The sequence below is a fragment of the Bos taurus genome, chromosome 28 (genome assembly GCF_002263795.3).
Source record: "Bos taurus isolate L1 Dominette 01449 registration number 42190680 breed Hereford chromosome 28, ARS-UCD2.0, whole genome shotgun sequence".
Lineage (NCBI taxonomy): Eukaryota > Metazoa > Chordata > Mammalia > Artiodactyla > Bovidae > Bos > Bos taurus.
In genome coordinates, this window is record NC_037355.1 from 2,314,514 (window position 1) to 2,339,848 (window position 25,335).

The 25,335-nt window shown below is 49.6% G+C and overlaps 1 protein-coding gene across 1 annotated transcript in view; it reads right to left on the reverse strand.

Moving 5' to 3' along the window:
• Nucleotides 1–950: 950 nt before the first annotated feature.
• The window catches only part of PGBD5 (piggyBac transposable element derived 5), a 98,024-nt gene continuing 73,639 nt past the window's right edge, over nt 951–25,335 (reverse strand). Inside the window, 5 exon segments of the mRNA XM_005226200.4 lie at nt 951–2,871; nt 4,292–4,355; nt 4,358–4,396; nt 13,835–14,032; nt 17,010–17,190. Of these exon segments, the coding sequence (XP_005226257.2) occupies nt 2,676–2,871; nt 4,292–4,355; nt 4,358–4,396; nt 13,835–14,032; nt 17,010–17,190 (678 nt within the window). The 3' untranslated portion in view covers nt 951–2,675.

Here is a 25,335-nt window from a genome sequence, read left to right on the forward strand (position 1 = left end):
TGAGGTCATGTGACACATCAGAAACTGTGTGGAACCCAACAGTTTACCTTGCATTCAGCTATGAGATGTTCTCTGGAGAAGCTTAGAAGTCCTGCTGGTGCTTTCCCAACAGGGTTGGGAGCTCACTGTCCGCCCTTCCTTTCTAGACCCTGCAGCAAAGACCTCCTACAGGACTGGTTTGCCACAGAATGAAGGGGGCCACCTACCTCCCAGCTTCTGCCAGGGCCCTGCTGGCAGCCTCTCCCCTGAGAACCTCTAGCTGGGCCCCTTCCTGGTCAAGAACAATGGCCAGCTTCCCAGTGAGCCTGTCCAGTGTGGATCTGCCAGCCTTCAGGCCCAGGGAGGTATGGAGTTGGGTGACTTTTGACCAGTCACCCCACACCCCATCCATGGGTGCAGTCGGGTCCCTGCAGGCTTTCCTAGTCAGTGCTGCCTGGCATTTTGTCCTCCTAGAAAGAGAAGAGAAATCCCTTTGAACCCGAGAGCTGGTGCTATCACAACAGGCTCCACCAGAAACCCAGCTAACCTGCTGGTCTCTCAATCATTTATCAGAAACCAGGTGGCCACCATCTCAAAACCAGAGCACCAATATGGCGTAATTCCTCTATAATTACTTGGTAATGTGAAGTCACCCACTGTTGGTCACAGCAGCACCTCTGGTGTTGAATGAGAATGACACATGGCCTAGCAGAGGACAGACCCGGGTGGAGGCAGGCATGATGTGTCTGATGGCAGAGGCACCTATCAGTACAACTAAGCAGTCACAGGACAGGGCATCACGTGCATTTCTACCCAACAGTCAACTGGATTTTTCTTCTAAACTGCTCTTGGTTCATGATACTAGAGTGGCAAGATCATATATACTGGATTATACAAGAAATCAAGACTCACAAGAGTGGCCTGGAGTTTTGTCTTTGACCTTTTAAACAAACGCACATATTAACAAACAGTCAACATCTAAATAGACTTTTATTTTTTCTTTTACTTACTTGGACAGAAAAGAAAATTCATTAGCTTCCATTAGAGTCTCCCTAAGTGTTGGAAATGCATTAAACTCAGAAATAGTGGACCTTGTAGAAAAGCATCACAAATTAAAAATAGATTTCTCCATGTGGTAAAAGTTCTTTCAATCCAATTAAAGGACACGGCAAAGGTGTTTTGAAACACAATTTAAAATTTGGCCTACAATCCGTGGCATCGAATTAAAACCACAGGGCGAGGTGACATCGTGAACTGGGTACAGATACGGTGTGATCTGGAGCATGCTGCCAGCAACACTTGTGATTAACCGGTGACAAGGAAGAACATCCCAAAGCCTGAGTAGAGTAGGTTTGCACTTGTAAAAATAAGGGGGCGACATTAACTGGGTTGAAGGGAGATCACGTAACTTCAGAAATTACTCGTTTCTTATCTGTGGGGACAGCCAGACCAGCCGACCACCCTAGCGGAGGTCTCCCAGGGAGACGTGTGAACCTTGGTTCAGAGAAGGCCCAGGTGTTCTGAGAAGTAAGTAGAGCCCTTGCTGCCAGCTGCTCATCACGGAGGCCTTTCAGGCTTGTGGTGAGCAGACCCCAGGCCCTGGGAGTCACACGCAGCCAAGCTGTACAGGTGGGTCTGCCAATGCCCACCACACCATCACGAGGCGGGCAGTGAGGCTGGCCAGCACTGCCCAGTGACCACATGAGAGACAGTGGTCACCCACAGAGACAATCTGTTGTCTCAGCCATGCTGTGTATTTTCCAAGACAAGTAATTCTGCCGGTGACGGCGTCTGTGCAAAGCTCAGGCCCCCAGGCCCCCATGGTTTGATGGACACAAAGTACCCTTTCTGGCCCAGGTTCAGGCCAGGCCCGTGATCATGCAAGGAGCCACGACAGGGCGGGGTGAGAGGGTGAGGACAGAAGAGGGACATTGCCTTTTACAGAAGATCTTGAGCAACAGTAAGAAAATAACCTGAAGATATATCTAAAAATAAAAAACAGCGTCACACTTCACTGCCATTCTGTCACCGTCTTTCTCCCCATACACCAGCCACTCCGGGACAGGCAGGAGTGCCTCGTGCACACACCAGAGTGGCCCCACTCCCCATGCCAACACTGCCTTTCAGCGATGCCAGCCTGTGTTTTTTCTGCTACAAGCCCCGTTCTGAGCTGCCCACTTGAGGCAAACACTGGCAAACCCTCTGGGTTCCTACACACCCCCAAACAATCCCAGCTGGCTCCCTTCCCATGGCCTTCAGACACTGCGTGACCTGAACCACGTCGTGGACATCTTTCATCTTCACCAGCTCATTCCATCCCTGGCGCCCATGATGGCAGCAGCCCTCCCAGGTCCCCTGTGCTGAACGGGCTCCCCATGGCCTCCACAGGGATTGTGAGGGTGCCCTGCCCTGCGCTGGTGGCACGGAAGGTCTGGCTCAGGGCCACACCTGCAAGGTGCTCACTCCAAGGTGGTGGCCACTCTCCGGAAGGAAGCCGTGCTCTTCTCTGTGTGGAAACCGGATGGCGCCACCCTCTGACCAGGTCCGTGCTGGCCCCTCCAGAGGCCCTGAGCACCCTGCCTGGACTGCGGCCACACACAGGGTGTCTCCGGGTCTCTGGCCGGCAGGTCAGACGTCAGGCTCCCCCGTCCCTCCCTGGACCTGGTCCTTACCTAGCCTGGGCCACGCCCAGGACATCAGAGGCTTGGAGAGGTATCCTCCAGGCCCAGCAGCTCTTGCACGAGTCTCTCACCGAACTGGGCCCGGCTGTACCTCTTCACGTGATAGGCGTCTGACATCTTGTACAGAATGTAGGCATTATTGACCGCTATGCTGACGGCAAACCAGAACACCTGCTGCCAGGTCTTGTTCGGTTTATGAGAAATGAAATACCTAAGAGGACAGAAGGGTAAAAAGGGCTGACTCAGATGGTGCCCAGGCACCCCGTGCAGGAGAGATTCCCAAAGGCCTCGTTGGGCTCAACGGGGTGCTGTCGGGAGCATGGGGGTGGGAATCAGGCTGGGGAGGGGGGAACAAGGAGGGGGGAGGGCAGCTCTCACTGAGGCTCAGGCACGTGAACTTTACTTAAGATGAAAACAGTCCCTAGGAAGGGATCAGGTGTGAGGAGGCGGGCACCGCAGGGGCCACTGAAACCAGGAGTCAGGCCTGTGTGGTGCGGCTGGAGCTCGGGAGGACGCAGGGCTGCGGGGCTTCCCTGTGTGACACGTCCTGAGCCTGTGTGGTGTGGCTGGAGCTCAGGAGGACACAGGGCTGCAGGGCTTCCCTGCACAAGTGCCGAGTGTCCCGAGCCCCTCCTGCTGCGACCACCCGCAGCTCCTCACTCTTCTCTTCACCACCCCTCCTTCCCCCAGACGGAGGACAGCTGTCACCTCAGGAGAGCCTTCTCTGCTGGAGAGCCCCGCCTCAGGACCCGCCCCTGTGCCGCTGTCCTCTGCATGCACGTGTGTCTCTGCACCCCAAATGCCGGGTGTTGGAGGGTCGGCAACCTCAGCACCACTGAAGTGCCCAGCCAGGGCAGCCTGCGATGTCTGCTCCATCACACAGGCTGCCCTGTGAGCACCGCCCAGGCCAGTGAGCTGCCAGGCAGGCCAGGGCTCCAGGAAGACAGTGCAGTGACTCTGAGGGAGTGGGGCGCCCTCTACACCTGGCTTTTTCCAGGAGGCCCAGGTTCCTGCACTGCCCTCCCCACCAAGCAGCCTGGGAGACATCAATGACCCTCAAGCAGGGCTGAGAAAATGCCCACCGCCCTCTGGGTTAGTCTCGCCCTGTTTTAGATTGTGAGGTTCAGGCCCAGTAGTTAACAGGCCAAGGTTCAACAGCTCCCAATGTGGGCATGGGAGCTGCCTGGAGACAGCACTGGGGCATGAACACGTACACACACATGCGTGTGGTGCACACCATGTGTGCACTCATGATGATACCGTGCCTGAGCACACTCACACTCACACGTGAAATGACTAAGTAACCATGGCTCAGCCCAGTGACATGAGGGCCTGCGCCCCGTCTGCGGAGGGGACGCAGGGCAGGGCCTCAGGGACAATAGCGGGCAGGGTCGGCCCGATGGCGGACGTGGAAGAAGGGGAATAGACAGGGCCGCAGTGCAGGCGGCCAGGCAGTGGGAGGCGGGGGTGGCCGCGTGGCTGGGCCCTGGGGGGACGCCAGGCTGAGGGCTCAGGATTTCCTCTCTCAGGGTCTTCATCTGTCAACCCTGATAAGGGCAGCTGACCGCCCAGCAGCCCCCCGCTCTCAGCGGTGAGGCCCCCGCGACGCTTACCGGCGCCGGCTCACTTACTTGCTGTACTTGTCGTCGTACTTGCAGATGTAGCTGAGGTGGGCGGCGAAGGCCTCCACGGCCAGGGGCAGGGGATCTCCCCGCTCCTCCTCTTGATGATCACTCCTGCAGAGACAGGCGGGGCATCCCCTCTGAGCCTCCCCTGCAGACCCCCATTCAGATCACGTTCTTCTCCATCCTGCCTGCTTGTCAAAACAGACAGCAGGGGAGAAGATGGGAAAAAACCACTATCAACAACATCACTGAAGCTTCAGGGGAGCTGAGGAAAACAAGGTCAGGTGAGCAAAGAACATGGAGCCACAGCACAGACCAGGGCAGGGCCCGCGGCAGATAATGGCGCAAAGGCGAGTGTGAGTGGAGTAGGGCTCAGCACCCGATGGGGCCCTGAGAGCAGAGAGGAGGCCAGGACTCACCAGCCCCCTCTTCCCTTCCCCAGGCTCCCACTCCTTCCACCAGGTCTGAGAGCGGTGCGAGAAGGTGGCCACCTCCTGGCCCCCTGTCAGGGGGCCAGGGGACCAGTCCACCTGCTCTGCTCAAGGCAGGGTTCAGAAGAACCAGGAGCCACCTGACCCCAGGCTCCTCCATGCCTCCCGTGGACAGAACCCTTTACCCTTCACTGATCCTCAAATGCACTCTCTCACATGCCTTCAAACACCGTATAACTGAGTCCCAGGGCCATGACCAAAGTCATGGCAAGAGTGAAACATCCCACCGACCAGGAGTGAGAAGCAGAGAGAGATCAGTCAGCCCTCTCCAGCCTGCTGCCCAACAACCTGTCTTCCGAGACTCGTCCTGACTGGGGGGGCGTCCACTGCACCCTCAGAGGTGATGTGTGGGCTGGAAGGACGGTCAAGTGTGGTGGGGGCTACACAGCATTTCCTCTGAGCAGCCTCCTCTGCAGCAGCACCATGTGGTGGAGAGTGCCACTGTTTCCAGGGATTAGTTCACAGGGCTGTGAAATGTTAGCGCTGCTTAAATACATGTGAGTAGTGAAAGTCGCTCAGTCGTATCCGACTCTTTGCGACGCCATGGACTATACAGTCCATTGAATTCTCCAGGCCAGAATAATGGAGTGGGTAGCCTTCCCTTCTCCAGTAGTTGAAGTAAAAATGGCTCGTCACCCCCTTCCTACTGAGGGACGGGCGGGAGACAAGAGTCACACAGGTCCATCTGCTGAGACTCAGCCCTAAACCAGAATAGTTTTTTTTTTTGCCTCCCATCCCTGCTCCCCAAATACTGACTTTCTGCACTGAGGAAGTGTCTGGAGATCTTATGAGAGGCTGAGAAGCTCGCTCTGGAGGTGTGGGGGACGCTGGGGCTGCACCCAGGCAACACGCTTTCTAAAGCCTCAAGAGCTCAAAGGACCACGGTGCCCGTCCAGGGCCTTCTCCCAGTCAGAGGCTCCTGGGGCCCAGATCCTGAGAGAGGCTCTCTCCACAGAGACACTCTACTGCCAGGTGCCGCGGCCACACGCAGGTCCTCCAAGGCCGGGCTCTCCACCTCCACGGAGGGCGGTCTCTGTACAGCACCCTTCCTGCAGGGACCTGCCCTCGGCCTGTGCTCACCACCCACCCAAACACAAGTGAGCAAACACCCCCACCTCACGCCTGGCCTGGGTGCATGGCCTGGGGAGGCTTCCCATCGCTGGCTCTATTTTAATTTGCCTGACTTTCAACTACAGCCTCCTCTGGGGCTAAAGAGGCCCCTTAGGGCTTCCCAGATCCATGTGGGTATGAGCAGGTCAGGCCGTCTGATAAAATCCCCTCCCTTCTCTCTTCCCAAAGGCAGGGGAAGCCTCGCTGTGAGGCAGCAGGGTCCCAGCAGGTTGGGCCCACTCTCCAGGGATGAGGGCATGGTGCTGGCCGGGGCCCTGCGGTCCCTACCGGCTGCCCTCAGCACCGGCAGGGCGGTAGTTCCAGGGCTGCTCACCCAGGTGTGAGAGGCCTGCTCCTCTCCTCTCGGGGGAAGAAGGTTCCTCCCTATTCCTTCACACTTTTGAACTTAAATGAGAATTACAGCTGGAAAGAGGAGACTGGCTTCAAAATCCAGGTATCTGTCAGTCTCTTTGAGCATTTCTCCAAGGTTATTACCAGTCCAGCCTCCTCCCTGGTGATACCTTAGATTTCAGATACTACTCAAGATGCAAAGGGTGAGACTGCAGCCCTATTAATAGCCTTTTCTGAGGACTGAAAAACTTTAGACATTGGAAATATTGACAAGAGGTTATGTGATATTTATTGTCTCTGCTGACGTCATAACCAGGGATTATGTGTTCTCTCTGGGAGCACCCTTATATGTCTGTGGCTGGGTGTGACCCTCTGCACATCTATATTCTAAGAGTTAACCTCTGTGACACTGTAGGTTCACGTGGGCCTATGGCAGAACTACCTGTCTTCCTGTTGCAGGGGTCTGTCTCTCCACCTCCTCCAGGTTTTTTTCTGGCTGGGCTGACATCCTTTCTGCCCTTCTCTAAGTCTGAGTGAATGAGTCAAGACCTGACACACAGACCCCATGTCTCATATGCAGACATTCCACACCCACAAGAGCCTCATGGACTCCGAACTCTATGAGCAAAGAGGGAGATGGAAGACTCAAAAAGGATTTGGTTCTTCATGGGGATGACCCTGGGTAAATGACAGCATGTAACTTAAAGAGCCTGTGTACCCTCACACTGAAGACTGAGTGCTGAAGAATTGATGCTTTTGAACTATAATGTTGGAGAAGACTCTTGAGGGTCCCTTGGATTGCAAGGAGATCCAACCAGTCCATCCTAAAGGAGATCAATCCTGAATATTCACTGGAAGGACTGATGCTGAAGCTCCAATACTTTGGCCACCTGATACAAAGAGCCAAATCATTAGAAAAGACTCTGATGCTGGGAAAGGCTGAAAGCAGGAGGAGAAGGGGATGACAGAGGACGAGAGGGTTGGATGGCATGACTGACTCAATGGACTTGAGTTTGAGCAAGTTCAGGGAGATGGTGAAGGACAGGGAAGTCTGGCATGCTGCAGTCCATGGGGATGCAATGAATTGGACACAATTGAGTAACTGAACAACGACAGGGCTCACACTTTCTGAAAGAGGGCTCATTCTCCCTTAGAATCTGGAGTAAAGAATAATAAATCAATCCCTAAAATGTTCAGTATGAAAAGGCAAAAAGATGTGACACTGAAAGATGAACTGCCCAGGTTGGTAGGTGGCCAGTATGCTACTGGAGAAGAGCAGAAAAATAGTTCCAGAAGGAAAGAAGAGGCTGAGCCACAGTGGAAATAATGCCCAGTTGTGGATGTGTCTGACGATGACAGTAAAGTCTGATGCTGTAAAGAACAATATTGCATAGGAACCTGGAATGTTAGGTCCATGAAAAAAGGTAAATTGGAAGTGGTCAAACTGGAGATGGCAAGAGTGAACATCCACATTTTAGGAATCAGAACCAAAATGGACCCAAATGGGTGAATTAAATCAGAGGACCATTATATCTACTACTGTGGGCAAGAATCCCTGAGAAAAATGGAGTAGCCATCATAGGCAACAAGAGTCTGAAATGCAGTACTTGGGTACAATCTCAAAAGTGACAGAATGACCTCTGTTCGTTTTCAAGGCAAATCATTCAGTATCACAGTAATCCAGGTCTATGTTCCAACCATTAACGCTGAAAAGCTAACAGTTCTATGAAGACATACAAGAATTTCTAGAACTAACACCAAAAAAAGATGTCCTTTTCATCATAGGGGACTGGAATGCAAAAGTAGGAAGTCAAGAGACACCTTGAGTAACAGACAAGTTTGGCCTTGGAGTACAAAATGAAGCAAGGCAAAGGCTAACAGAGTTTTGCCAAGAGAACACACTGGTCATAGCAAACAGCCTCTTCCAACAACACAAGAGAAGACTCTACAAATGGACATCACCAGATGGTCAATACCAAAATCAAATTGATTATATTCTTTGTAGCCAAAGGTGGAGAAGCTCTACATGGTCAGCAAAAATAAGACTGGAAGCTGATTGTGGCTCAGATCATGAACTCCTTATTGCCAAATTCAGACTTAAATTGAAGAAAGTAGGGAAAACCACTAGACCATTCAGGTATGACCTAAATCAAATCCCTTATGATTATATAGTAGAAGTGACAAATAGATTCAAGGGATTAGATCTGATAGACAGAGTGGCTGAAGAACTATGGATGGAAGTTGGTGACATCATACAGGGGGCAGGAATCAAGATCATCCCAAAGAAAAAGAAATGCAAAAAGGCAAAATGGCTGTCTAAGGTGACCTTGCAAATAACTGTGAAAAGAAGAGAAGCGAAAAGCAAAGGAGAAAAGGAAAGATATACCCATTTGAATGCAGAGTTCCAAAGAATAGCAAGGAGAGAGAAGAAAGCCTTCCTCAGTGATCAATGCAAAATAAAGGTAAACAATAGAATGGGAAAGACTAGAGATCTCTTCAAGAAAATTAGAGATACCAAGGGAACATTTCATGCAAAGATGGGCACAATACAGGACACAAATGGTATGGCTCTAACAGATGCAAAAGATATTAAGAAGAGGTGGCAAGAAAACACAGAAGAACTACACAAAAAAGATCATAATGATCCAGATAACCATGATGGTGTGATCACTAACCTGGAGCCAGACATTCTGGAGTGCGAAGTCAAGTGGGCCTTAGGAAGCATCACTATGAACAAAGCTAGTGGAGGTGATGGAATTCCAGTGGAGCTATTTCAAATCGTAAAAGATGATGCTGTGGAAGTCCTGCACTCAATATGTCAGCACATTTGGAAAACTCAGCAGTGGTCACAGGACTGGAAAAGGTCAGTTTTCATTCCAATCCCAAAGAAAAATAATCCCAAAGGATGCTCAAACTACTGCACAATTGCACTCATTTCACACGGCAGCAAAGTACTGCTCAAAGTTCTTCAAGCTAGGCTTCAACAGTACATGAACCGAGAACTTCCAGATGTTTAAGTTGGCTTTAGAAAAGGTAGAGGAACAAGAGATCAAACTGCCAACATCTGCTGGATCATAGAAAAAGCAAGAGAATTAAAAAAAAAAAAATCTACTTCTGCTTCACTGACTATGCTAAAGGCTTTGATTGTGTGGATCACAACAAACTGGAAAATTCTTCATGAGATGGGAATACCAGACCACCTTACCTGCCTCCTGTGAAACCTGTATGCAGGTCAAGAAGCAACAGTTAGAATGGGACATGTACAACAGACTGGTTCCAAATCAAGAAAGGAGTACGTCAAGGCTGTATATTGTCACCCTGCTTATTTAACTTATATACAGAGTACAACATGCAAAATGCCGGGCTGGATAAAGCACAAGCTGGAGTCAAGAGTGCCAGGAGAAATGTCAATAACCTCAGATTCCCTGGTGGCTCAGGTGGTAAAGTGTCTGCCTACAATATGGGAGACTTGGGTTCAATTGCTGGGTCAGGAAGGTCCTCTGCAGAAGGAAATAGCCACCTACTCCAGTACTCTTGCTTGGAAAATTCCATGGATGGAGGAGCCTGGTAGGCTACAGTCCATGGGGTGGCAAAGAGATGGACATGACTTACTGACTTCACTCTCTTCTTTCACTTCAGATATGCAGATGACACCACCCTTCTGGCAGAAAGCGAAAAGGAACAAAAGAGCCTCCTGATGAAGGTGAAAGAGGAGACTGAAAAAGCTGACTTAACATTCAAAACTCAACATTCAAAAAAAAGAAGATCATGGCATCTGGTCCCATCACTTCATCACAAATAGATGGGGAAACAATGGAAACAGTGACAGAGTTTATCTTTTAGGGCTCCAAAATCACTGCAGATAGTGACTGCAGCCATGAAACTAAAAGACGCTTGCTCCTGGAAGAAAAGCTATGACTAACCTAGACAGCATATTAAAAAGCAGAGACATCACTTTGCTGACAAAGGTCAAAGCTATGGTTTTTCCAGTAGTCATGTATGGATGTGGGAGCTGGACTACAAACAAGGCTGAGCTCTCAAGAATTGGTGCTTTTGAACTGAGGTGTTGGAGAAGACTCTTGAGAGTCCCTTGACTGCATGGAGATCCAATCAGTCCGTCCTAAAGGAAATCAACCCTGAATATTCATTGGAAGGACTGATGCTGAAGCTGAAACTCCAATACTTTGGACACTTGATACAAAAAGCTGACTCACTGGAAAAGACCTTGATGTTGGGAAAGACTGAAGGCAGGAGGAGAAGGTGATGACAGAGGATGAGATGGTTGGATGGTAACACTGACTCAATGGACTTGAGTTTGAGCAAGCTCAGGGAGATGATGAAGGACAGAGAAGCCTGGCATGCTGCAGTCCATGGGATCACAAAGATTAAAACTCGACTGAGTGACTAAACAACAAACTGTTCATAAGTAGTTACATGTTTTCTGAAATGGGAAATTCTGCTCACCTTTTAGAAGAGCATATATGTTCATAATAGAAGACAGTATAAAGCTGGCAAGCAATCTTTAGAACATAGGAGACTCTGTCATCTGGGTGATATTTAAAATAAGTAGGGAAAAAATAATTATTTGATCAATGGTTCGGGAACAGAGGTGGGGCTGCTTGGTCAACCAATCTTTGTTGCCACTTATCAAAAAAAAATAGTAGCACCTTGACTGATGCCACATACCAAAATAAATTCCAAGTGCAAAGAGCACAAAATCACATTATAAAACAACCAGGTGAACTATTTACTTACCTGGCCTTGGGCCAGAGCAGGGGTTTTTTAAGCATGAGAACAAATAACATGATTAACAGCAGTGCATGCCTGCTAAGTCTGATTATGTGTGACCCTATGGACTGTAGCCCACCAGGCTCCTCTGTCCATGGGATTTTCCTGGCAAAAACTGGAGTGGCTTGCCATATCCTCCTCCATGGGTCTTCCCAGCTCAGGGACCGAACCCCAGACCCTTAGGTCTCCCATATTGGTAAGCAGGTTCTTCACAACAAGTGCCACCTCGGAAGCCCCTCCACAGCTGTGCCGATGTGGAAATGAAAACCCTTTGAATGTTAAAAATACTGACCATAAATAAAAGCAAAAGGAAAACAAATGCATAAAAATACCTGCTATGGGCACAAAATCTTTCATAAAGTGTCAAGTTTCTAAGACAAGTACTTCTAATGAAAAATTTAAAAGAACATGACAAAATCATTGAAAATCAGCTAATAAACACATGAAGAGATGTTCAACCTCACCAACGGTCATGGCAATTTATAGTTAAAATTTTATAGCATTTTCAGCCATCTTATTGACAAATTGAGAAAAGAAAACAAATACAGTGTTGGCATAGCAGGAGAAATCTCAGTCTCTTGTAACCACTGCAGTGGTAATAAGTACAGCCTTTTGGCACAGCATCAGAGTCTTAAAACCATTCAGACCCTTCGGCACAACCGTTTAACTTTTAGATTTATTCTGAGGAAGCGATCAAAGATGTACCTGAAGATTTATCTATAAAAATCTTCACATATCACTCTTCCTATTGTGAAAAAAATGATCATTAATAGGGAGCAAGATAAAGAATTATGACACAATCTAAGGATGAAATACTAGGTCGTTTTTAAAAAATAATGTTTTTGAAGCACAGCAGAAGGACAATCACACCAGAACTATCTCCATTAAGCAGCAAGGCCCTTGGGTGGAACCAGGAAAAGGACTCCAAGTGGGGAGCATGCCGACATCAGAGCTTCTACTCTGTGAGCCCCTTACTCTGGACCCATACCCAGGGTCTCCTCTCTCCCAGATGGGCTCACAGTGTCCACAGGCCCTAACGGGGCGGGGAGGGCTCAGGGGCTTGGAGGTGGGGGTCGGTCTGCGGCCAGGTTGTAGACACACACCTCGAGATTTTTAAGGGTGTCTAGGATTTGGAACTTCATGATTAGTAACAGAGAGCACACTTTAGAAAAGGAAAGAATCACTGAACTGAACACGAATACTCGTTTCCGCTTATTTAAAAACCAACCCTCCCAATTTTATTGTCTTTGCCCCTTAACAGCCTCCTGCCTCCTTCCCTTGGTCTAATTAAAGGGCTCTAGTCTTTGAGACTTAGGGTTTCGACCCCACTGCAGGCTTTTCCCTAACGTTCCCAGACGCAGTCTTTTCTCTGCCACCTCACTGCACCAGTTCAGACATGGGCAATCTCCTGCTTTGGGACATTGCTTCAGAGGCCATCACTTAAAATAATTTGGTGGGAAGCAACTCCAACACCTTAGACCCACACCTTCCAAGATACTTCCAGGAGATGCCTTCCAAGAGATCCTCTGGTCCCGCCCTGAGACCCAAGCCGAAAGACAGCAGAAGTCCAGGGCAATCCAGCCTTCAGCTGACAAGGGCAGTTCCAAAACTCTCCTCTATGTGCCCTTGATATAGAACCTGATGGGTCGGCTTTTGCCACCCCCACCCCCACACCCCTGAGTGGGGTAACAACACCCATGTGCCTTGATTGTAACCTGCACTGAAATGTTACACGAGGTGTGTGTGGAGGTGAGGGATGGGGATAAGTGAACGAGAGATGCTAAATACCACACACACGACATATATACACACATACCACACACATGCATACACGCATAGCAATACACACACTACACACACACCCCTGAGTTCCTTGGCAGTGTTCCTTTAATAGTAAAGACTGCCATGCTAAGTTGCTTCAGTTGTGTCCGAATCTGTATGGACTGTAGCCCACCAGGCTCCTCTGTCCATGGGATTCTCCAGGCAAGAATACTGGAGTGGGTTGCCATTCCCTTCTCCAGGGGATCTTTCTGACCCACCGATCCAACTGGCGTCTCTTAACGCCTCAGTTTAAGGCGTCTCTTAACCTGCATTGGCAGGCAGGTTCTTTACCACTAGTACCACCTGGGAAGCCCAATAGTAAAGACAAAGATGTCTTAACGTAAAGGAACCCAAGGGACGTTTCAAGTATACTCCAAGTGAAAGGCACTCAGCTATGTCTGACTCTTTGCAACCCCGTGGCCTGCTCCTCTGTTCACGAAATTCTCCAGGCCAGAATACTGGAGTGCGTAGCTGCTCCCTTCTCCAGGGGATTTTCCGAACCCAAGTCTCCTGCAATGCAGGTGGATTCTCTGAGCCACCAGGGAAGTTGTAAGTACTTTTGTAAAGGGTCCCTTTGTCATTGCAATTTCCTTTTCTGCTGTTTAATAATGTTTGAGCTGTGGGTTCCCTTAAATACAAACATTGAAAGATAAGAATGGTTGACTTTTGTCCTCCTCCCATGAGATTAGATTTTTCAAAGAATCCTAAATGATGAAGCAATTATGTAAATGTTGTTCAACAGAGCCAATTATCACACTATGTATGACCTAGGGACCTACGGGGGAACTGCTCAGGTCATCTGCAAAGGCCAGCCTCATGGCTTCTCCTGATGTAACAAGTCCCCAGGCGCTGACAGCCTGTGGGCACAGGAGGGACAGCCTCCATGTAAGAGGCAGCAGGCATCACCCACTCCATGGCCTAGAGCTAAAGAGGGGCAGGGGTCAAGCCCAGCCTCCAGAGCCCCACCTGGGGCCCCCAGTATGCCCACCTTGCTGCACGGGCGAGTAGGCATTGGTCAGGAAGCGGAAGTGCCCCTTGTTGTACCAGCAGATCAGGGACATGCTCCCCTTCATCCGGATGCTGTGCTGGCCCCGGGCAGGTGGTGTGGCTGGGCTGCTTAGCATGGAGGGCGGCAGGCCGGTGCAGTCACTCTTCCTGGAGCTGAGCAGGCCACAACAGTAGATCCCTGCGGGTAAAGGGACCGCACAGCCTCAGGGCGGCTCCCCTGCTTCCCCAGGAGAGATGGGAAATTTTGGAGTTTTCATCCCAGATGTGCTGCCTCCCCCACACTTCTGTATGTATCTAAGATCACACAGAAGATCTAACACAAGCAGGGCATCAGCAGTAAGACAGCAGTTCTCACGGCCAGAGGGCTTGCGACCTGCCAGTACAGGGCTGAACCTGTGGACCCATTCTCCCATCTGCTTCTAGAACTTCTGAGCTCACATGATGCACATGAACTCAGGCTCTTAGTTGGGCAGGCGGAGACAGGCATCATTAAGCCCAAACCAGCTATGTACCCTACCCCTCTCACCAAGACTCGCCATCTGCAGGGCACTTCAGGAAGCTCTGCCTATGTGCAGCCAAGTGAAAGGCAGAGGGAGGAGTCATCACATGACATGTGCTTTGTGGGGGTGGTGAGTGGCGGAGTTTTCTGGGGGAAGAGCTTGAGCAGGGCCTCTGAACCCTAGAATGTTGCCTGCAGCAGGAGCCCTGCAAGCAGAGACCAACCGAAATAAGGAGGCTTCTCCAAATTCTTCCAGGACTCGAGGTCTTTCCTGGTCCTCATTGCTCATGGCCCCGCCTTGGGAGCCATGGGGAAGCCCACTTCTCCCCATGCCCAGAGGAGACGTGAAGGGGCATTCTGACTAGAGACAGGGGAATCATCTCCCCAATGTCATGGGCATGAATTTCTGGTCACCTTCTGTGGTGGAAGGACTCTGATGATCTCCTGTCCTTCCGCCACCTCAGTCAGACCCTTGGGGGGCACACCCAGTCTTGCTGCCCAAGAGAAGAGGGCTCCCCACAGCTCCCACCAACGGGATCCAAATACCCAGACTGCGAGATTTACAAACAAGAATCTGTCTTCAAAACAAGAAGAGAATTTAGATGAATGAGGATAACGTTTAAAATTGCCCACCAGGCTTGATGAACACAACCACCCAAAGAGCAGCTGCATTTTTCTAACAGAAGAAGAGAATCTAGCAGTGCACAAGTTTAGTTGTGAAAATAGCAATTCTCATGTGAATACTGTTACAAAGCGGTCTCCATGCGCCCTGGAGGCTCAGCCAGGCTCTCGGCTATGACTTCAACCCTGGCTGCCTGTCAGAATTTCCTGGGGTCACCAGACCAGAGAACGCAGAGTCCCTGCCCATGGAGGCAGCCATCCATGGGCAACGTGGAGACCACCTCCTCGCACGTCAGGCATTGCAGGGGAAGCCCAGGAGGTCATATGCGAGGGTTCACAGCCTCAGATGCTTCTAACAGGTAACAAAATCTTTGCTTTTGGAAAAACTCAAATTCCATGTCTAATTATTTTTTTCCACTAAAAGATTCTCCTCCATCCTCTAGTTCCCTGAGCGGGGAGGATCCTCTTCTTCCCAGAACACAAGGCCAGCGGCCCAGGTCTCGGGGAAGCCTTTGGTGCCCCAACTCTGTACCTACCAGTCCCGCCAGGCCCACGCTATGAGAGTGTCCTAACAATACCACGTGACCCTCGGTCCAGGTGACGAGGTGGTATGAGTGGCCTCGGGCCTGCAGGGCCCACGGAAACCGTTAGCGCAGTTCTGGGAACCCTGGGGGTTCCACGCCATGCCCGTGACACTCACACTGGGAGCCGAGCAGCCAGTGGACACGGCAGCCCTAGTGCTCACCACATGCTCTTACATGGGGACACTCGGCGCTGCGTTCGTGAGCGTTGGGGCCAATTTTCTCCAACTTGACCTCCACGGCCCTGCTTCACAAAGTCTGATCTGTCCACACTGAATTCTCTCAACAATTAAACCCTGAGCCCTGCTGGAACCAGCGTAGTGAGGTACAGCCCAGGTTGGCAGAAGGAAAGCACCCAGGGGCTGCCTCATCACAGTCGCTGAGGCTGCAGGTTGGCAGCTGTGGGCTCCCCATTACTTGAGAGGGTTTGGTTTTAAGGCCAGACTTCAGATCTGTTGCTAAGCAACAGGTCTGCAATTTCAGTCTCTGGAGGAGCTGAGTGGGGGTGTTCTAGGTTTTTCTGAGTGGACGGAATATAAATCCCAAATGCAGGACCAAGTGAAGACAGATGCAGCCTGCCATGGGGCTCCCCGACTCAGCCGGGATCTGCTTCTATAGCCCCAGTTCTTCCAGAGCCATGGAAGGCTTGCTCAATTTTTCAACAAATGAACCAGGCATTTTAGCACTGAGGGGAGCTAACACCTTTCTGAGGCCCACTGTGCAGCTGCCTGTATTAATCCACACAATTCTCTGTCCAACTGGAAGGGGTGACATTACAGTTTGCAGAATGCAGAATTCAGATTCCCTAAGAGCCTTAGGAGAAGCTGTGCCTTGATGCTGTGGATTTAATATTTGTGCCCCACTCCCAATTCCTACGTCGAAAACCTAATGCCTGATGTGAGGTGATGGTATCTGGAAGTGGGCCTTCAGGAGGTGATTGGGTCAGGAGGGTGGAGCCCTCATGGATAGGATTGGTGCCCTTATAAAAGAGGTCCCACAGAGTTCCCTCACCCCTTTCCCCACGTGAGGACACAGGGAGAAGTCTGCAGCCTCATCTAGCCATGCTGGCACCCCGTCCTGGACGTCCAGCCTCTGCAATTGTGAGCAATAAATCCCTGTTGTCTATGAGTCACTCACTCTGTAGCACTTTGTTACAGCAGCCCATAAAACACTAGCAAAACTCCTTGGATGGCCTGGCCTCATCACAAAGGACACGAAGAGGAGCACCCAGAAAACCTGTACCGACCTGTCCCCTAGACCACGAGCTTGAGACAGGTTTCCATCCACATCTCCTGGGCCCAGCAGGGCGGGCAGGCAGCAGGCCCTCAGGCTCAGGCCTCCTCGTCAGGCATTCTGGGGGCCATGCTGCTCACAACACACCCGTACCCCCAGCCCTATCTCCGCACTTCTCCAGGGGGAGGGTCCTCATTCAACCCGGTCCCCACTTGACAAACCTTGCTTTTCAAACTCTTCAAAGAGGGTCAGGCTGGTGATGCTGGGCCCGGTGAAGATGATGTAGTTCTTCCCGGCTGCGTTCCGGCACAGGCTCCTGGCCACCATGCTGTGCAGCTGGGGCTTGTTCTTCAGTGCATCCAGCCCATCAGGGCCACTGCCTTCCTTCAAGTGGACATAAATCTGCATCAGAAACACACAGGGGTCAGTGAGCTCACAGTAGGACCAGGCTGGGGTCCAATCATTCAGGAAGCACAGGCTTTTGCCACCAGGCCAGGAATGTGGGAAAGTAACCCCCTTTCAGGCCATCTGTTCCACAGCCCCCACTGGCCCCGTCATCTCTGTGATCCACAGAGACTGCTCACTTCCTGGCTGCCCTGCAGCCCAGTGCCTCAGCCCAAGACTGCAGTTCGGACCTGCCAGAGTAGAGAAGGAAAAAGGTCAAATAGTTACAAGTAATGCATCTGGCCGCTGAGATCAAATGCAAACACATTCGCCTGTTCTGAAGCACAGAAGTCATGTTCACAGTAAACAGAAATAAAGGCTACTTGCCCTGTAAGAACGGATCTGTGTACTTTCTGTTTGCATACAGCTTTTTCATTTACAAAGCATGTCCACAGTTACCATAACCACTAGGTGGGCAGAAGGGGCAGCATTCACTTCATACTGCAGAGGGAGAGACGGGATTTAAAACCCATGTGACACCCCAGGACCAGCAAAGAAGATGTGCTGGAATTCAGTTCAGTTCAGTTCAGTCGCTCAGTCATGTCTGACTCTTTGCAACCTCATGAACTGCAGCATGCCAGGCCTCCCTGTCCAACACCAACTCCCTGGAGTCTACCCAAACCCATGTCCATTGTGTCAGTGATGCCATCCAACCATCTCATCCTCTGTCATCCCCTTCTCCTCCTGCCTCAATCTTTCCCAGCATCAGGGTCTTTTCAAATGAGTCAGCCCTTCACATCAGGTGGCCAAAGTATTGGAGTTTCAGCTTCAAAATCAGTCCCTCCAGTGAACACCCAGGACTGATCTCCTTTAGGATGGACTGGTTGGATCTCCTTGCAGTCCAAGGGACTCTCAAGAGTCTTCTCCAACACCACAGTTCAAAAGCATCAATTCTTCGGAGCTCAGCTTTCTTTATAGTCCAACTCTCATGTCCATATGTGACTACTAGAAAAACCATAGCCTTGACTAGACAGACCTTTGCTGGCAAACTAATGTCTCTGCATTTTAATACGCTGTCTAGGTTGGTCACAACTTTCCATCCCAGGAGTAAGCGTCTTTTAATTTCATGGCAGCAATCACCATCTGCAGTGATTTTGGAGCCCCCCAAAATAAAGTCAGCCACTGTTTCCACTGTTTCCCCATCTATCTGCCATGAAGTGATAGGACCAGATGCCATGATCTTAGTTTTCTAATGTTGAGCTTTAAGCCAACTTTTTCACTCTCCTCTTTCACTTTCATCAAGAGGCTCTTTAGTTCTTCTTCATTTTCTGCCATAAGGGTGGTGTCATCTGCATATCTGAGGTTATTGATATTTAGCCCAGCATCTTGATTCCAGCTTGTGCTTCCTCCAGTCCAGCATTTCTCATGATGTACTCTGCATATAAGTTAAATAAGCAGGGTGACAATATACAGCTTTGACGTACTCCTTTTCCGATTTGGAGCCAGACTGTTGTCCCATGTCCAGTTCTAACTGTTGCTTCCTGACCTGCATACAAATTTCTCAAGAGGCAGGTCAGGTGGTCTGGTATTCCTGTCTCTTTCAGAATTTTCCACAGTTTATTGTGATCCACACAGTCAAAGGCTTTGGCATAGTCAATAAAGCAGAAATAGATGTTTTTCTGGAACTCTCTTGCTTTTTCCATGATCCAGTGGATGTTGGCAATTTGATCTCTGGTTCCTCTGCCTTTTCTAAAACCAGCTTGAACATCTGGAAGTTCACAGTTCAGGTATTGCTGAAGCCTGGATTGGAGAATTTTGAGCATTACTTTACTAGTGTGTGAGATGAGTGCAATTGTGCAGTAGTTTGAGCATTCTTTGGCATTGCCTTTCTTTGGAACTGGAATGAAAACTGACATTTTCCAGTCTGGTGACCACTGCTGAGTTTTCCAAATTTGATGACATATTGACTGCAGCACTTTCACAGCATCATCTTTCAGGATTTGAAATAGCTCAACTGGAATTCCATCACCTCCACTAGCTTTGTTCGTAGTGATGCTTCCTAAAGCCCACTTAATTTCATATTCCAGGACGTCCAGCTCTAGGTGAGTGTGAGTGATCACATCTTCGTGATTATCTGGGTCCTGAAGATCTTTTTTGTACAGTTCTTTTGTGTATTCTTGCCACCTCTCTTAATATCTTCTGCTTCTGTTAGGTCCATACCATTTCTGTTCTTTATTGAGCCCATCTTTGCATGAAATGTTCCCTTGGTAGCTCTAATTTTCTTGAAGAGATCTCTAGTCTTTCCCTTTCTATTGTTTCCTCTATTTCTTTGCATTGATTGCTGAGGAAGGCTTTCTTATCTCTCCTTGCTATTCTTTGGAACTCTGCATTCAAATGGGTATATCTTTCCTTTTCTCCCTTGCTTTTCGCTTCTCCTCTTTTCACAGGTATTTGTAAGGCCTCCCCAGACAGCCATTTTACTTTTTTGCATTTCTTTTTCTTGGGGATGGTCTTGCTACTTGTCTCCTGCACAATGTCACGAACCTCCATCCATAGTTCATCAGGCACTCTGTCTATCAGATCTAGTCCCTTAAGTCTATTTCTCACTTCCACTGTAAAGTCATAAGGGATTTGATTTAGGTCATACCCGAATGGTCTAGTGGTTTCCCCTACTTTCTTCAATTTAAGTCTGAACTTGGCAATAAGGAGTTCATGATCTGAGCCACAGTCCACTCCCAGTCTTGTTTTTGCTGACTGTATAGAGCTTTTCCATCTTTGGCTGCAAATTACTACACAATAATTACTGCTGGAATTACTACACAATAATTTTAAACCATGTCCCATGACCATCTTCTGAAGACATCATCTGAGACATAGATGCAGGGAAGTGGGAAGGGAGTTAAGAAGTGAGTGGTCCTCCCTACAGTTGACTGAACCATGAAGAATCACCACATGGGTATGAACTACTGTCCCCCTTTCTGAGTGCTCATGGTGCTCACCGTGCCTGTCACACAGCCCAGGGACCACAGCCAGCAGCTGGCGGGCAGGGAGCCTCACTCTGACTACCCTCTGAGGCACAGAACTGCTGAACGCAGGCCTGGCCATGCAGACTGAGAACAGCCGAGATGGGGCACAGGGAGGACTGCTAGGTCCCTGGTGCTGCCCTTGGCCAAGTGACCACAGATGATCTCTTGCAAAATACAGCATCTGAAGTTCCTGACGTAAAGGAAGAGCAGGTGGTGTGGGTCTGACTTTAAAAGCAGCTCATCCTTGAGGAATCATCAGGGAGTACTTGGCTTCCCCTCAGCCTTGGGGGTTCATGTTGCAGGACTTAACACTTCATTTTGGGGTGTTTATGCCTTTCCCACCTAGATTCCCAGAAGGAACCTCTGACAGACAGTAAGATGCTGAGGTGAAGAAGCTGGTCATCTCTGCCAAGCATCATGTGTGGCTGTGGCTAAGCAAGGACATTTCCTCAGAACCTGTCTTCTCTCCTTCAGCAAAGTCCAATCCTGCAGCCACCGCCATAGTTTTCTGCACCAGTTATGACTCACAGGATATCCTGACACAACCACGCTGGGCACTCTGTTCCCAAACCCACCTCAGTTCAGTCACTCAGTCGTGTCCGACCCTTTGCGACCCCATGGACTGCAGCACACCAGGCCTCCCTGTCCATCACCAACTCCCGGAGCCTACCCAAACTCATGTCCATTGAGTCGGTAATGCCATCCAACCATCTCATCCTACGTCATCCCCTTCTCCTCCCACCTTCAATCTTTCTCAGCATCAGGGTCTTTTCAAAGGAGTCAGCTCTTTGCATCAGTTGGCCAAAGCACTGGAGTTTCAGCTTCAGCATCACTCCTTCCAATGAATATTCAGGACTACTTTCTTTTAGGATGGACTGGCTGGATCTCCTTGCTGTCGAAGAGACTCTCAAGAGTCTTCTCCAGCACCACAGTTCAAAAGCATCAATTCTTCAGCACTCAGCTTTCTTTATAGTCCAACTCTCACACCCATACATGACTACTGGAAAAACCATAGCTTTGACTTTGTTGGCAAAGTAACGTCTCTGCTTTTTAATATGCTGTCTAGGTTGGTCATAACTTTTCTTCCAAAGAGCAAGCACCTTTTAATTTCATGGCTGCAGTCACCATCTACAGTGATTCTGGAGCCCCCCAAAAATAAAGTCTGTCACTATTTCCATTGTTTTCTCATCTACTTGCCATGAAGTGATGAAACCAGATGCCATGATCTTAGTTTTCTGAATGCTGAGTTTTAAGCCACTTTTTCATTCTGCTCTTTCAAATTTATCAAGAGGCTCTTTAGTTCTCTTTCTGCCATAAGGGTGGTGTCATCTGCATATCTGAGGTTTTTGATATTTCTCCCAGCAATCTTGATTCCAGCTTGTGATTCATCCAGCTCAGCATTTCTCATGATGTACTCTGCATACAGGTTAAAAAAAACAGGGTGACAATATATAGCCTTGATGTACTCATTTCCCTATTTGGAACCAGTGTGTTGTTCCATGTCCAGTTCTAACTGTTGCTTCCTGACCTGCATATAGGTTTCTCAAGAGGCAGGTCAGGTGGTCTGGTATTCCCATCTCTTTAAGAATTTTCCACAGTTTGTTGTGATCCACACAGTCAAAGGCTTTGGCATAGTCAATAAAGCAGAAATAGATGTTTTTCTGGAACTCTCTTGCTTTTTCGATGATCCAGCGGATGTTGGCAATTTGATTTCTGGTTCCTCTGCTTTTGTAAATCCAGCTTGAGCATCTGGAAGTTCACAGTTCACATACTGTTGAAGCCTGGCTTGGAGAATTTTGAGCATCACTTTGACAGCGTGTGAGATAAATGCAACTGTGTGGTAGTTTGAGCATTCTACCTCAGGACAGTAGTTTTGTCCCACATGTCCCCTGAAAGGAAACCTTCCATCCACACACACCCGGGATTCTCAGCAGGGTATGGAAGGTGCAGTGCTGGAATCCCTCAGGCCCAACCCTGATGACACCCCACCTGGTTTCCAAAGTTCCCTGGAGAGATGGGGCAGGCCCTGGCACACTCAGCCTGAGGCAGGCAACATTTCACAGGATTAAATGCAAAATCCTGTAACCAAGCTAAAAAAATTAACTGCATCTAGTACGGGATGCAAGAACTACGACTCAGCAAGAATATTAAAACAAGCAAAATACTAAACACTTGGAGATGGATGACTGCAGGCCTCAAATACCGTGACGGGCCTAAGCGAACGTGTCTTGACTCCCATTAAAAACCAAGTTGGTGACCATCTCATTCTTCCCTGGTCACATCACGGTCGGTTCTCTGGGATGCCACACTTTCCAAGGTGTAAAGAGAAGGGTGGTGGTTGGCGTATTAGTTTTCTAGGGCTGCCATAACAAAGAGCCACCGGGAGGAGCCCAGAGGACTCCAAGAGCTCCTCTTTGGCTGCAGAGCTGTGTTTCGGAATGGTGATTACAATCTTTCTAGGGCAGAACCAAGATGAATATAAACAAACAGGTGGAAAACAGATCTGCTTGAATCAGAGCCCTTACTAACACTCAGAGCTATTCAAGCACTGAATGGGTGGCCTCAGACATGCTCCAGGACAAGCCAGCAGCTGCTTGGAAGGTCTGAACTTCTCATGCAGGAGGTGTATGTCATTGCCAAAGGATGGTTCAGAACCACACAGATGCCAAGTTCAGAGGCCCCAATAAAGTAGACATAAGACATCACCCCTCCTCATGAACCCACAACCCTTGATTCATGAGAGGATGCCTGGAGTGGGCAGGGCTAAATGTGGCCACCAGGGCGACCAACACCAGCAGAATAAACTTACCCTGCTTAAGTCCTAACAGCAAAGGGAACATTGCTTCTCTCCTGAAGCTAATGATAACCTGGAAAGAATCACATCTTTCTCACCAGCAGCTTTCCCAGCTGAGGTACTGGGTGAGCCAGAGCCTTACAAACTTGTCTCCAGAAATAAAGTCTGTTTTGGAAGGCAGGTTATCCAGGTTCTCAGATGTGAGATACTTACCTGCCAACGTCAGCCTCTGATTTCCAGACCAGACTTAGCCGCAGAGACTAGTGTCCTCCCTTCCACCCCAACACTCTCTCTGCCCTCTTTGGAAGTGTGGATGTCCTCAGGGTTGGGGCTGGGAAAGGGTTGGCGTGCAGAGGCTGTTGGCACACAGAGGCCCCAGGCCCTGTGGAGACAATGCTGGGAAGTGAACTGAGTGTCTGGCCAGGGAACAGCGGATCCCGCCAGCCCGAGGGGCTGGCCACTTCTGCTCATCACACGCACCAAGGCATGTCAGCGAGGAACTGAAGGTAAGGAGGATGTCCTCACTCAGACTCGCTCATCAGGGCAGAAGAGGGCCCTTGCCAGTACTCAGAGCTGCGTGATGTCACTGAGGTTGGGTCACAAACTACCGCTCTGCTTCCTGTGCCACAGGCACAGCAACACATGGCACCGCCAGGGCAAACGCCACCATCCCGCAAACAAGGCGGGGGCAGGGCTGTGTTGTGACTTTCAAGGGCCTTTTTGCTCCCATGGGCCTCGTCCTCTGTGAAAAACTATTTAAAATTACATTTTACAACTGCAGTGGCATAATTATATTAATATTACATATTAAAGCAATTTCTTCAACTTACAAGTTTTTATTTTTCTCCCCTTCTGATTTTGAGAGAAACAAAAGCATTGTCAGCCCATAAAATGTTATGGCCTTCAGCACTGGTCCTGCAGTGCTGTGGAGCCATCCGCCCGGGCGGTGGGGTGGAGGCAAGGAACAGATGAGGGGCGCCTGAGCCCAGCTGTGACGGTGCCGAGTCTGAGGTGCAGAGGGCCCTCCAAAACAGAAGCCACAGGAAGAGGAAGGTGTAAACTGGAGAAGGTCAGGGAGGGTTAGCATGTGTGGGTGAGCGGGGCTGAGCCAGGCTCCTGAGGTCACCAGCACTTGGGGGCCTCCCATGGAGGAGGCGCTCACAGAGACCTGCAGGGGAAGGAGGGCAAGGAAACCGACCGGGATGGGAGGGATCAAGAAAGTCTAATAGCCTGGCTGGAAAACAGTGGCGGTCGTGGGGTGGGTACAGCCGGTGGACACTGCTGACTCCTCCGAGGTCATGGTGCTCAAGGCAGAACTAGAACAGAAATCAGTTTCTAACTACATAGTACTTATATATATATGTATAAATATTATATATAGGTTATATAAAAATATATATGTAGATTATATAAATTATTGTTTATATATATAAATATACAATTCTTTATATAAATCCAGCCTAAGAGATGATTTCTACTTTCACACACACACAGCTGTCCTCTCCTCACACAACTTATTTGATGTTTCTGGACAGATATACACACTCAAATTTAGATATATTATACTCTTGCTCAGAGAAGGCAATGGCACCCCACTCCAGTACTCTTGCCTGGAAAATCCCATGGATGGAGGAGCCTGGTGGGCTGTAGTCCATGGAGTCACAAAGAGTTGGACACGACTGAGCGACTTCACTTTCACTTTCCACTTTCATGCAATGGAGAAGGAAATGGCAACCCACTCCAGTGTTCTTGCCTGGAGAATCCCAGGGACGGGGGAGCCTGGTGGGCTGCCGTCTATGGGATCACACAGAGTCGGACATGACTGAAGTGACTTAGGAGCAGCAGCAGCAGCAGCATACTCTTGCTGCTTTTTCACTGTGTAATGAGTTATCACAAGCCTAGTGGTTCACACAGCACCTACTTAAACCTGCTTCTGCAGGGCATGGGTGAGATTCTGTTCAGGATACCACAGTCAGCATTGCTGGCTATGTGTGCATGGTTCCCTGCTGGTATGAACTGGCAGAGGGGTCTCTCAGTCCCTAGAGGTCACTGCCCTCCCCTCCTGGGCCCCTTCCAGCCTCAAAGCTGGCAGTGGAGACTCTGTCTTGAGTTGAATCCCTCCTGTGCTTCCAACCTCTTTGCCAGAAAGAGGTTGCTCCTTTAAAGGCTCGCCTCATTAGGTCAGATCCACCTGGGATCATTTCCTTTCTAAAATCAACAGATTCAGGGCCACAGTTATATCCACAGAATCATATTCCCTCCACAGCAACACCCAGGTCGGCATCTGAGTGAAGCACCAGGTGAGGCACTCCACATGGGGGCAGGATCTGTGGGCACCTTCAA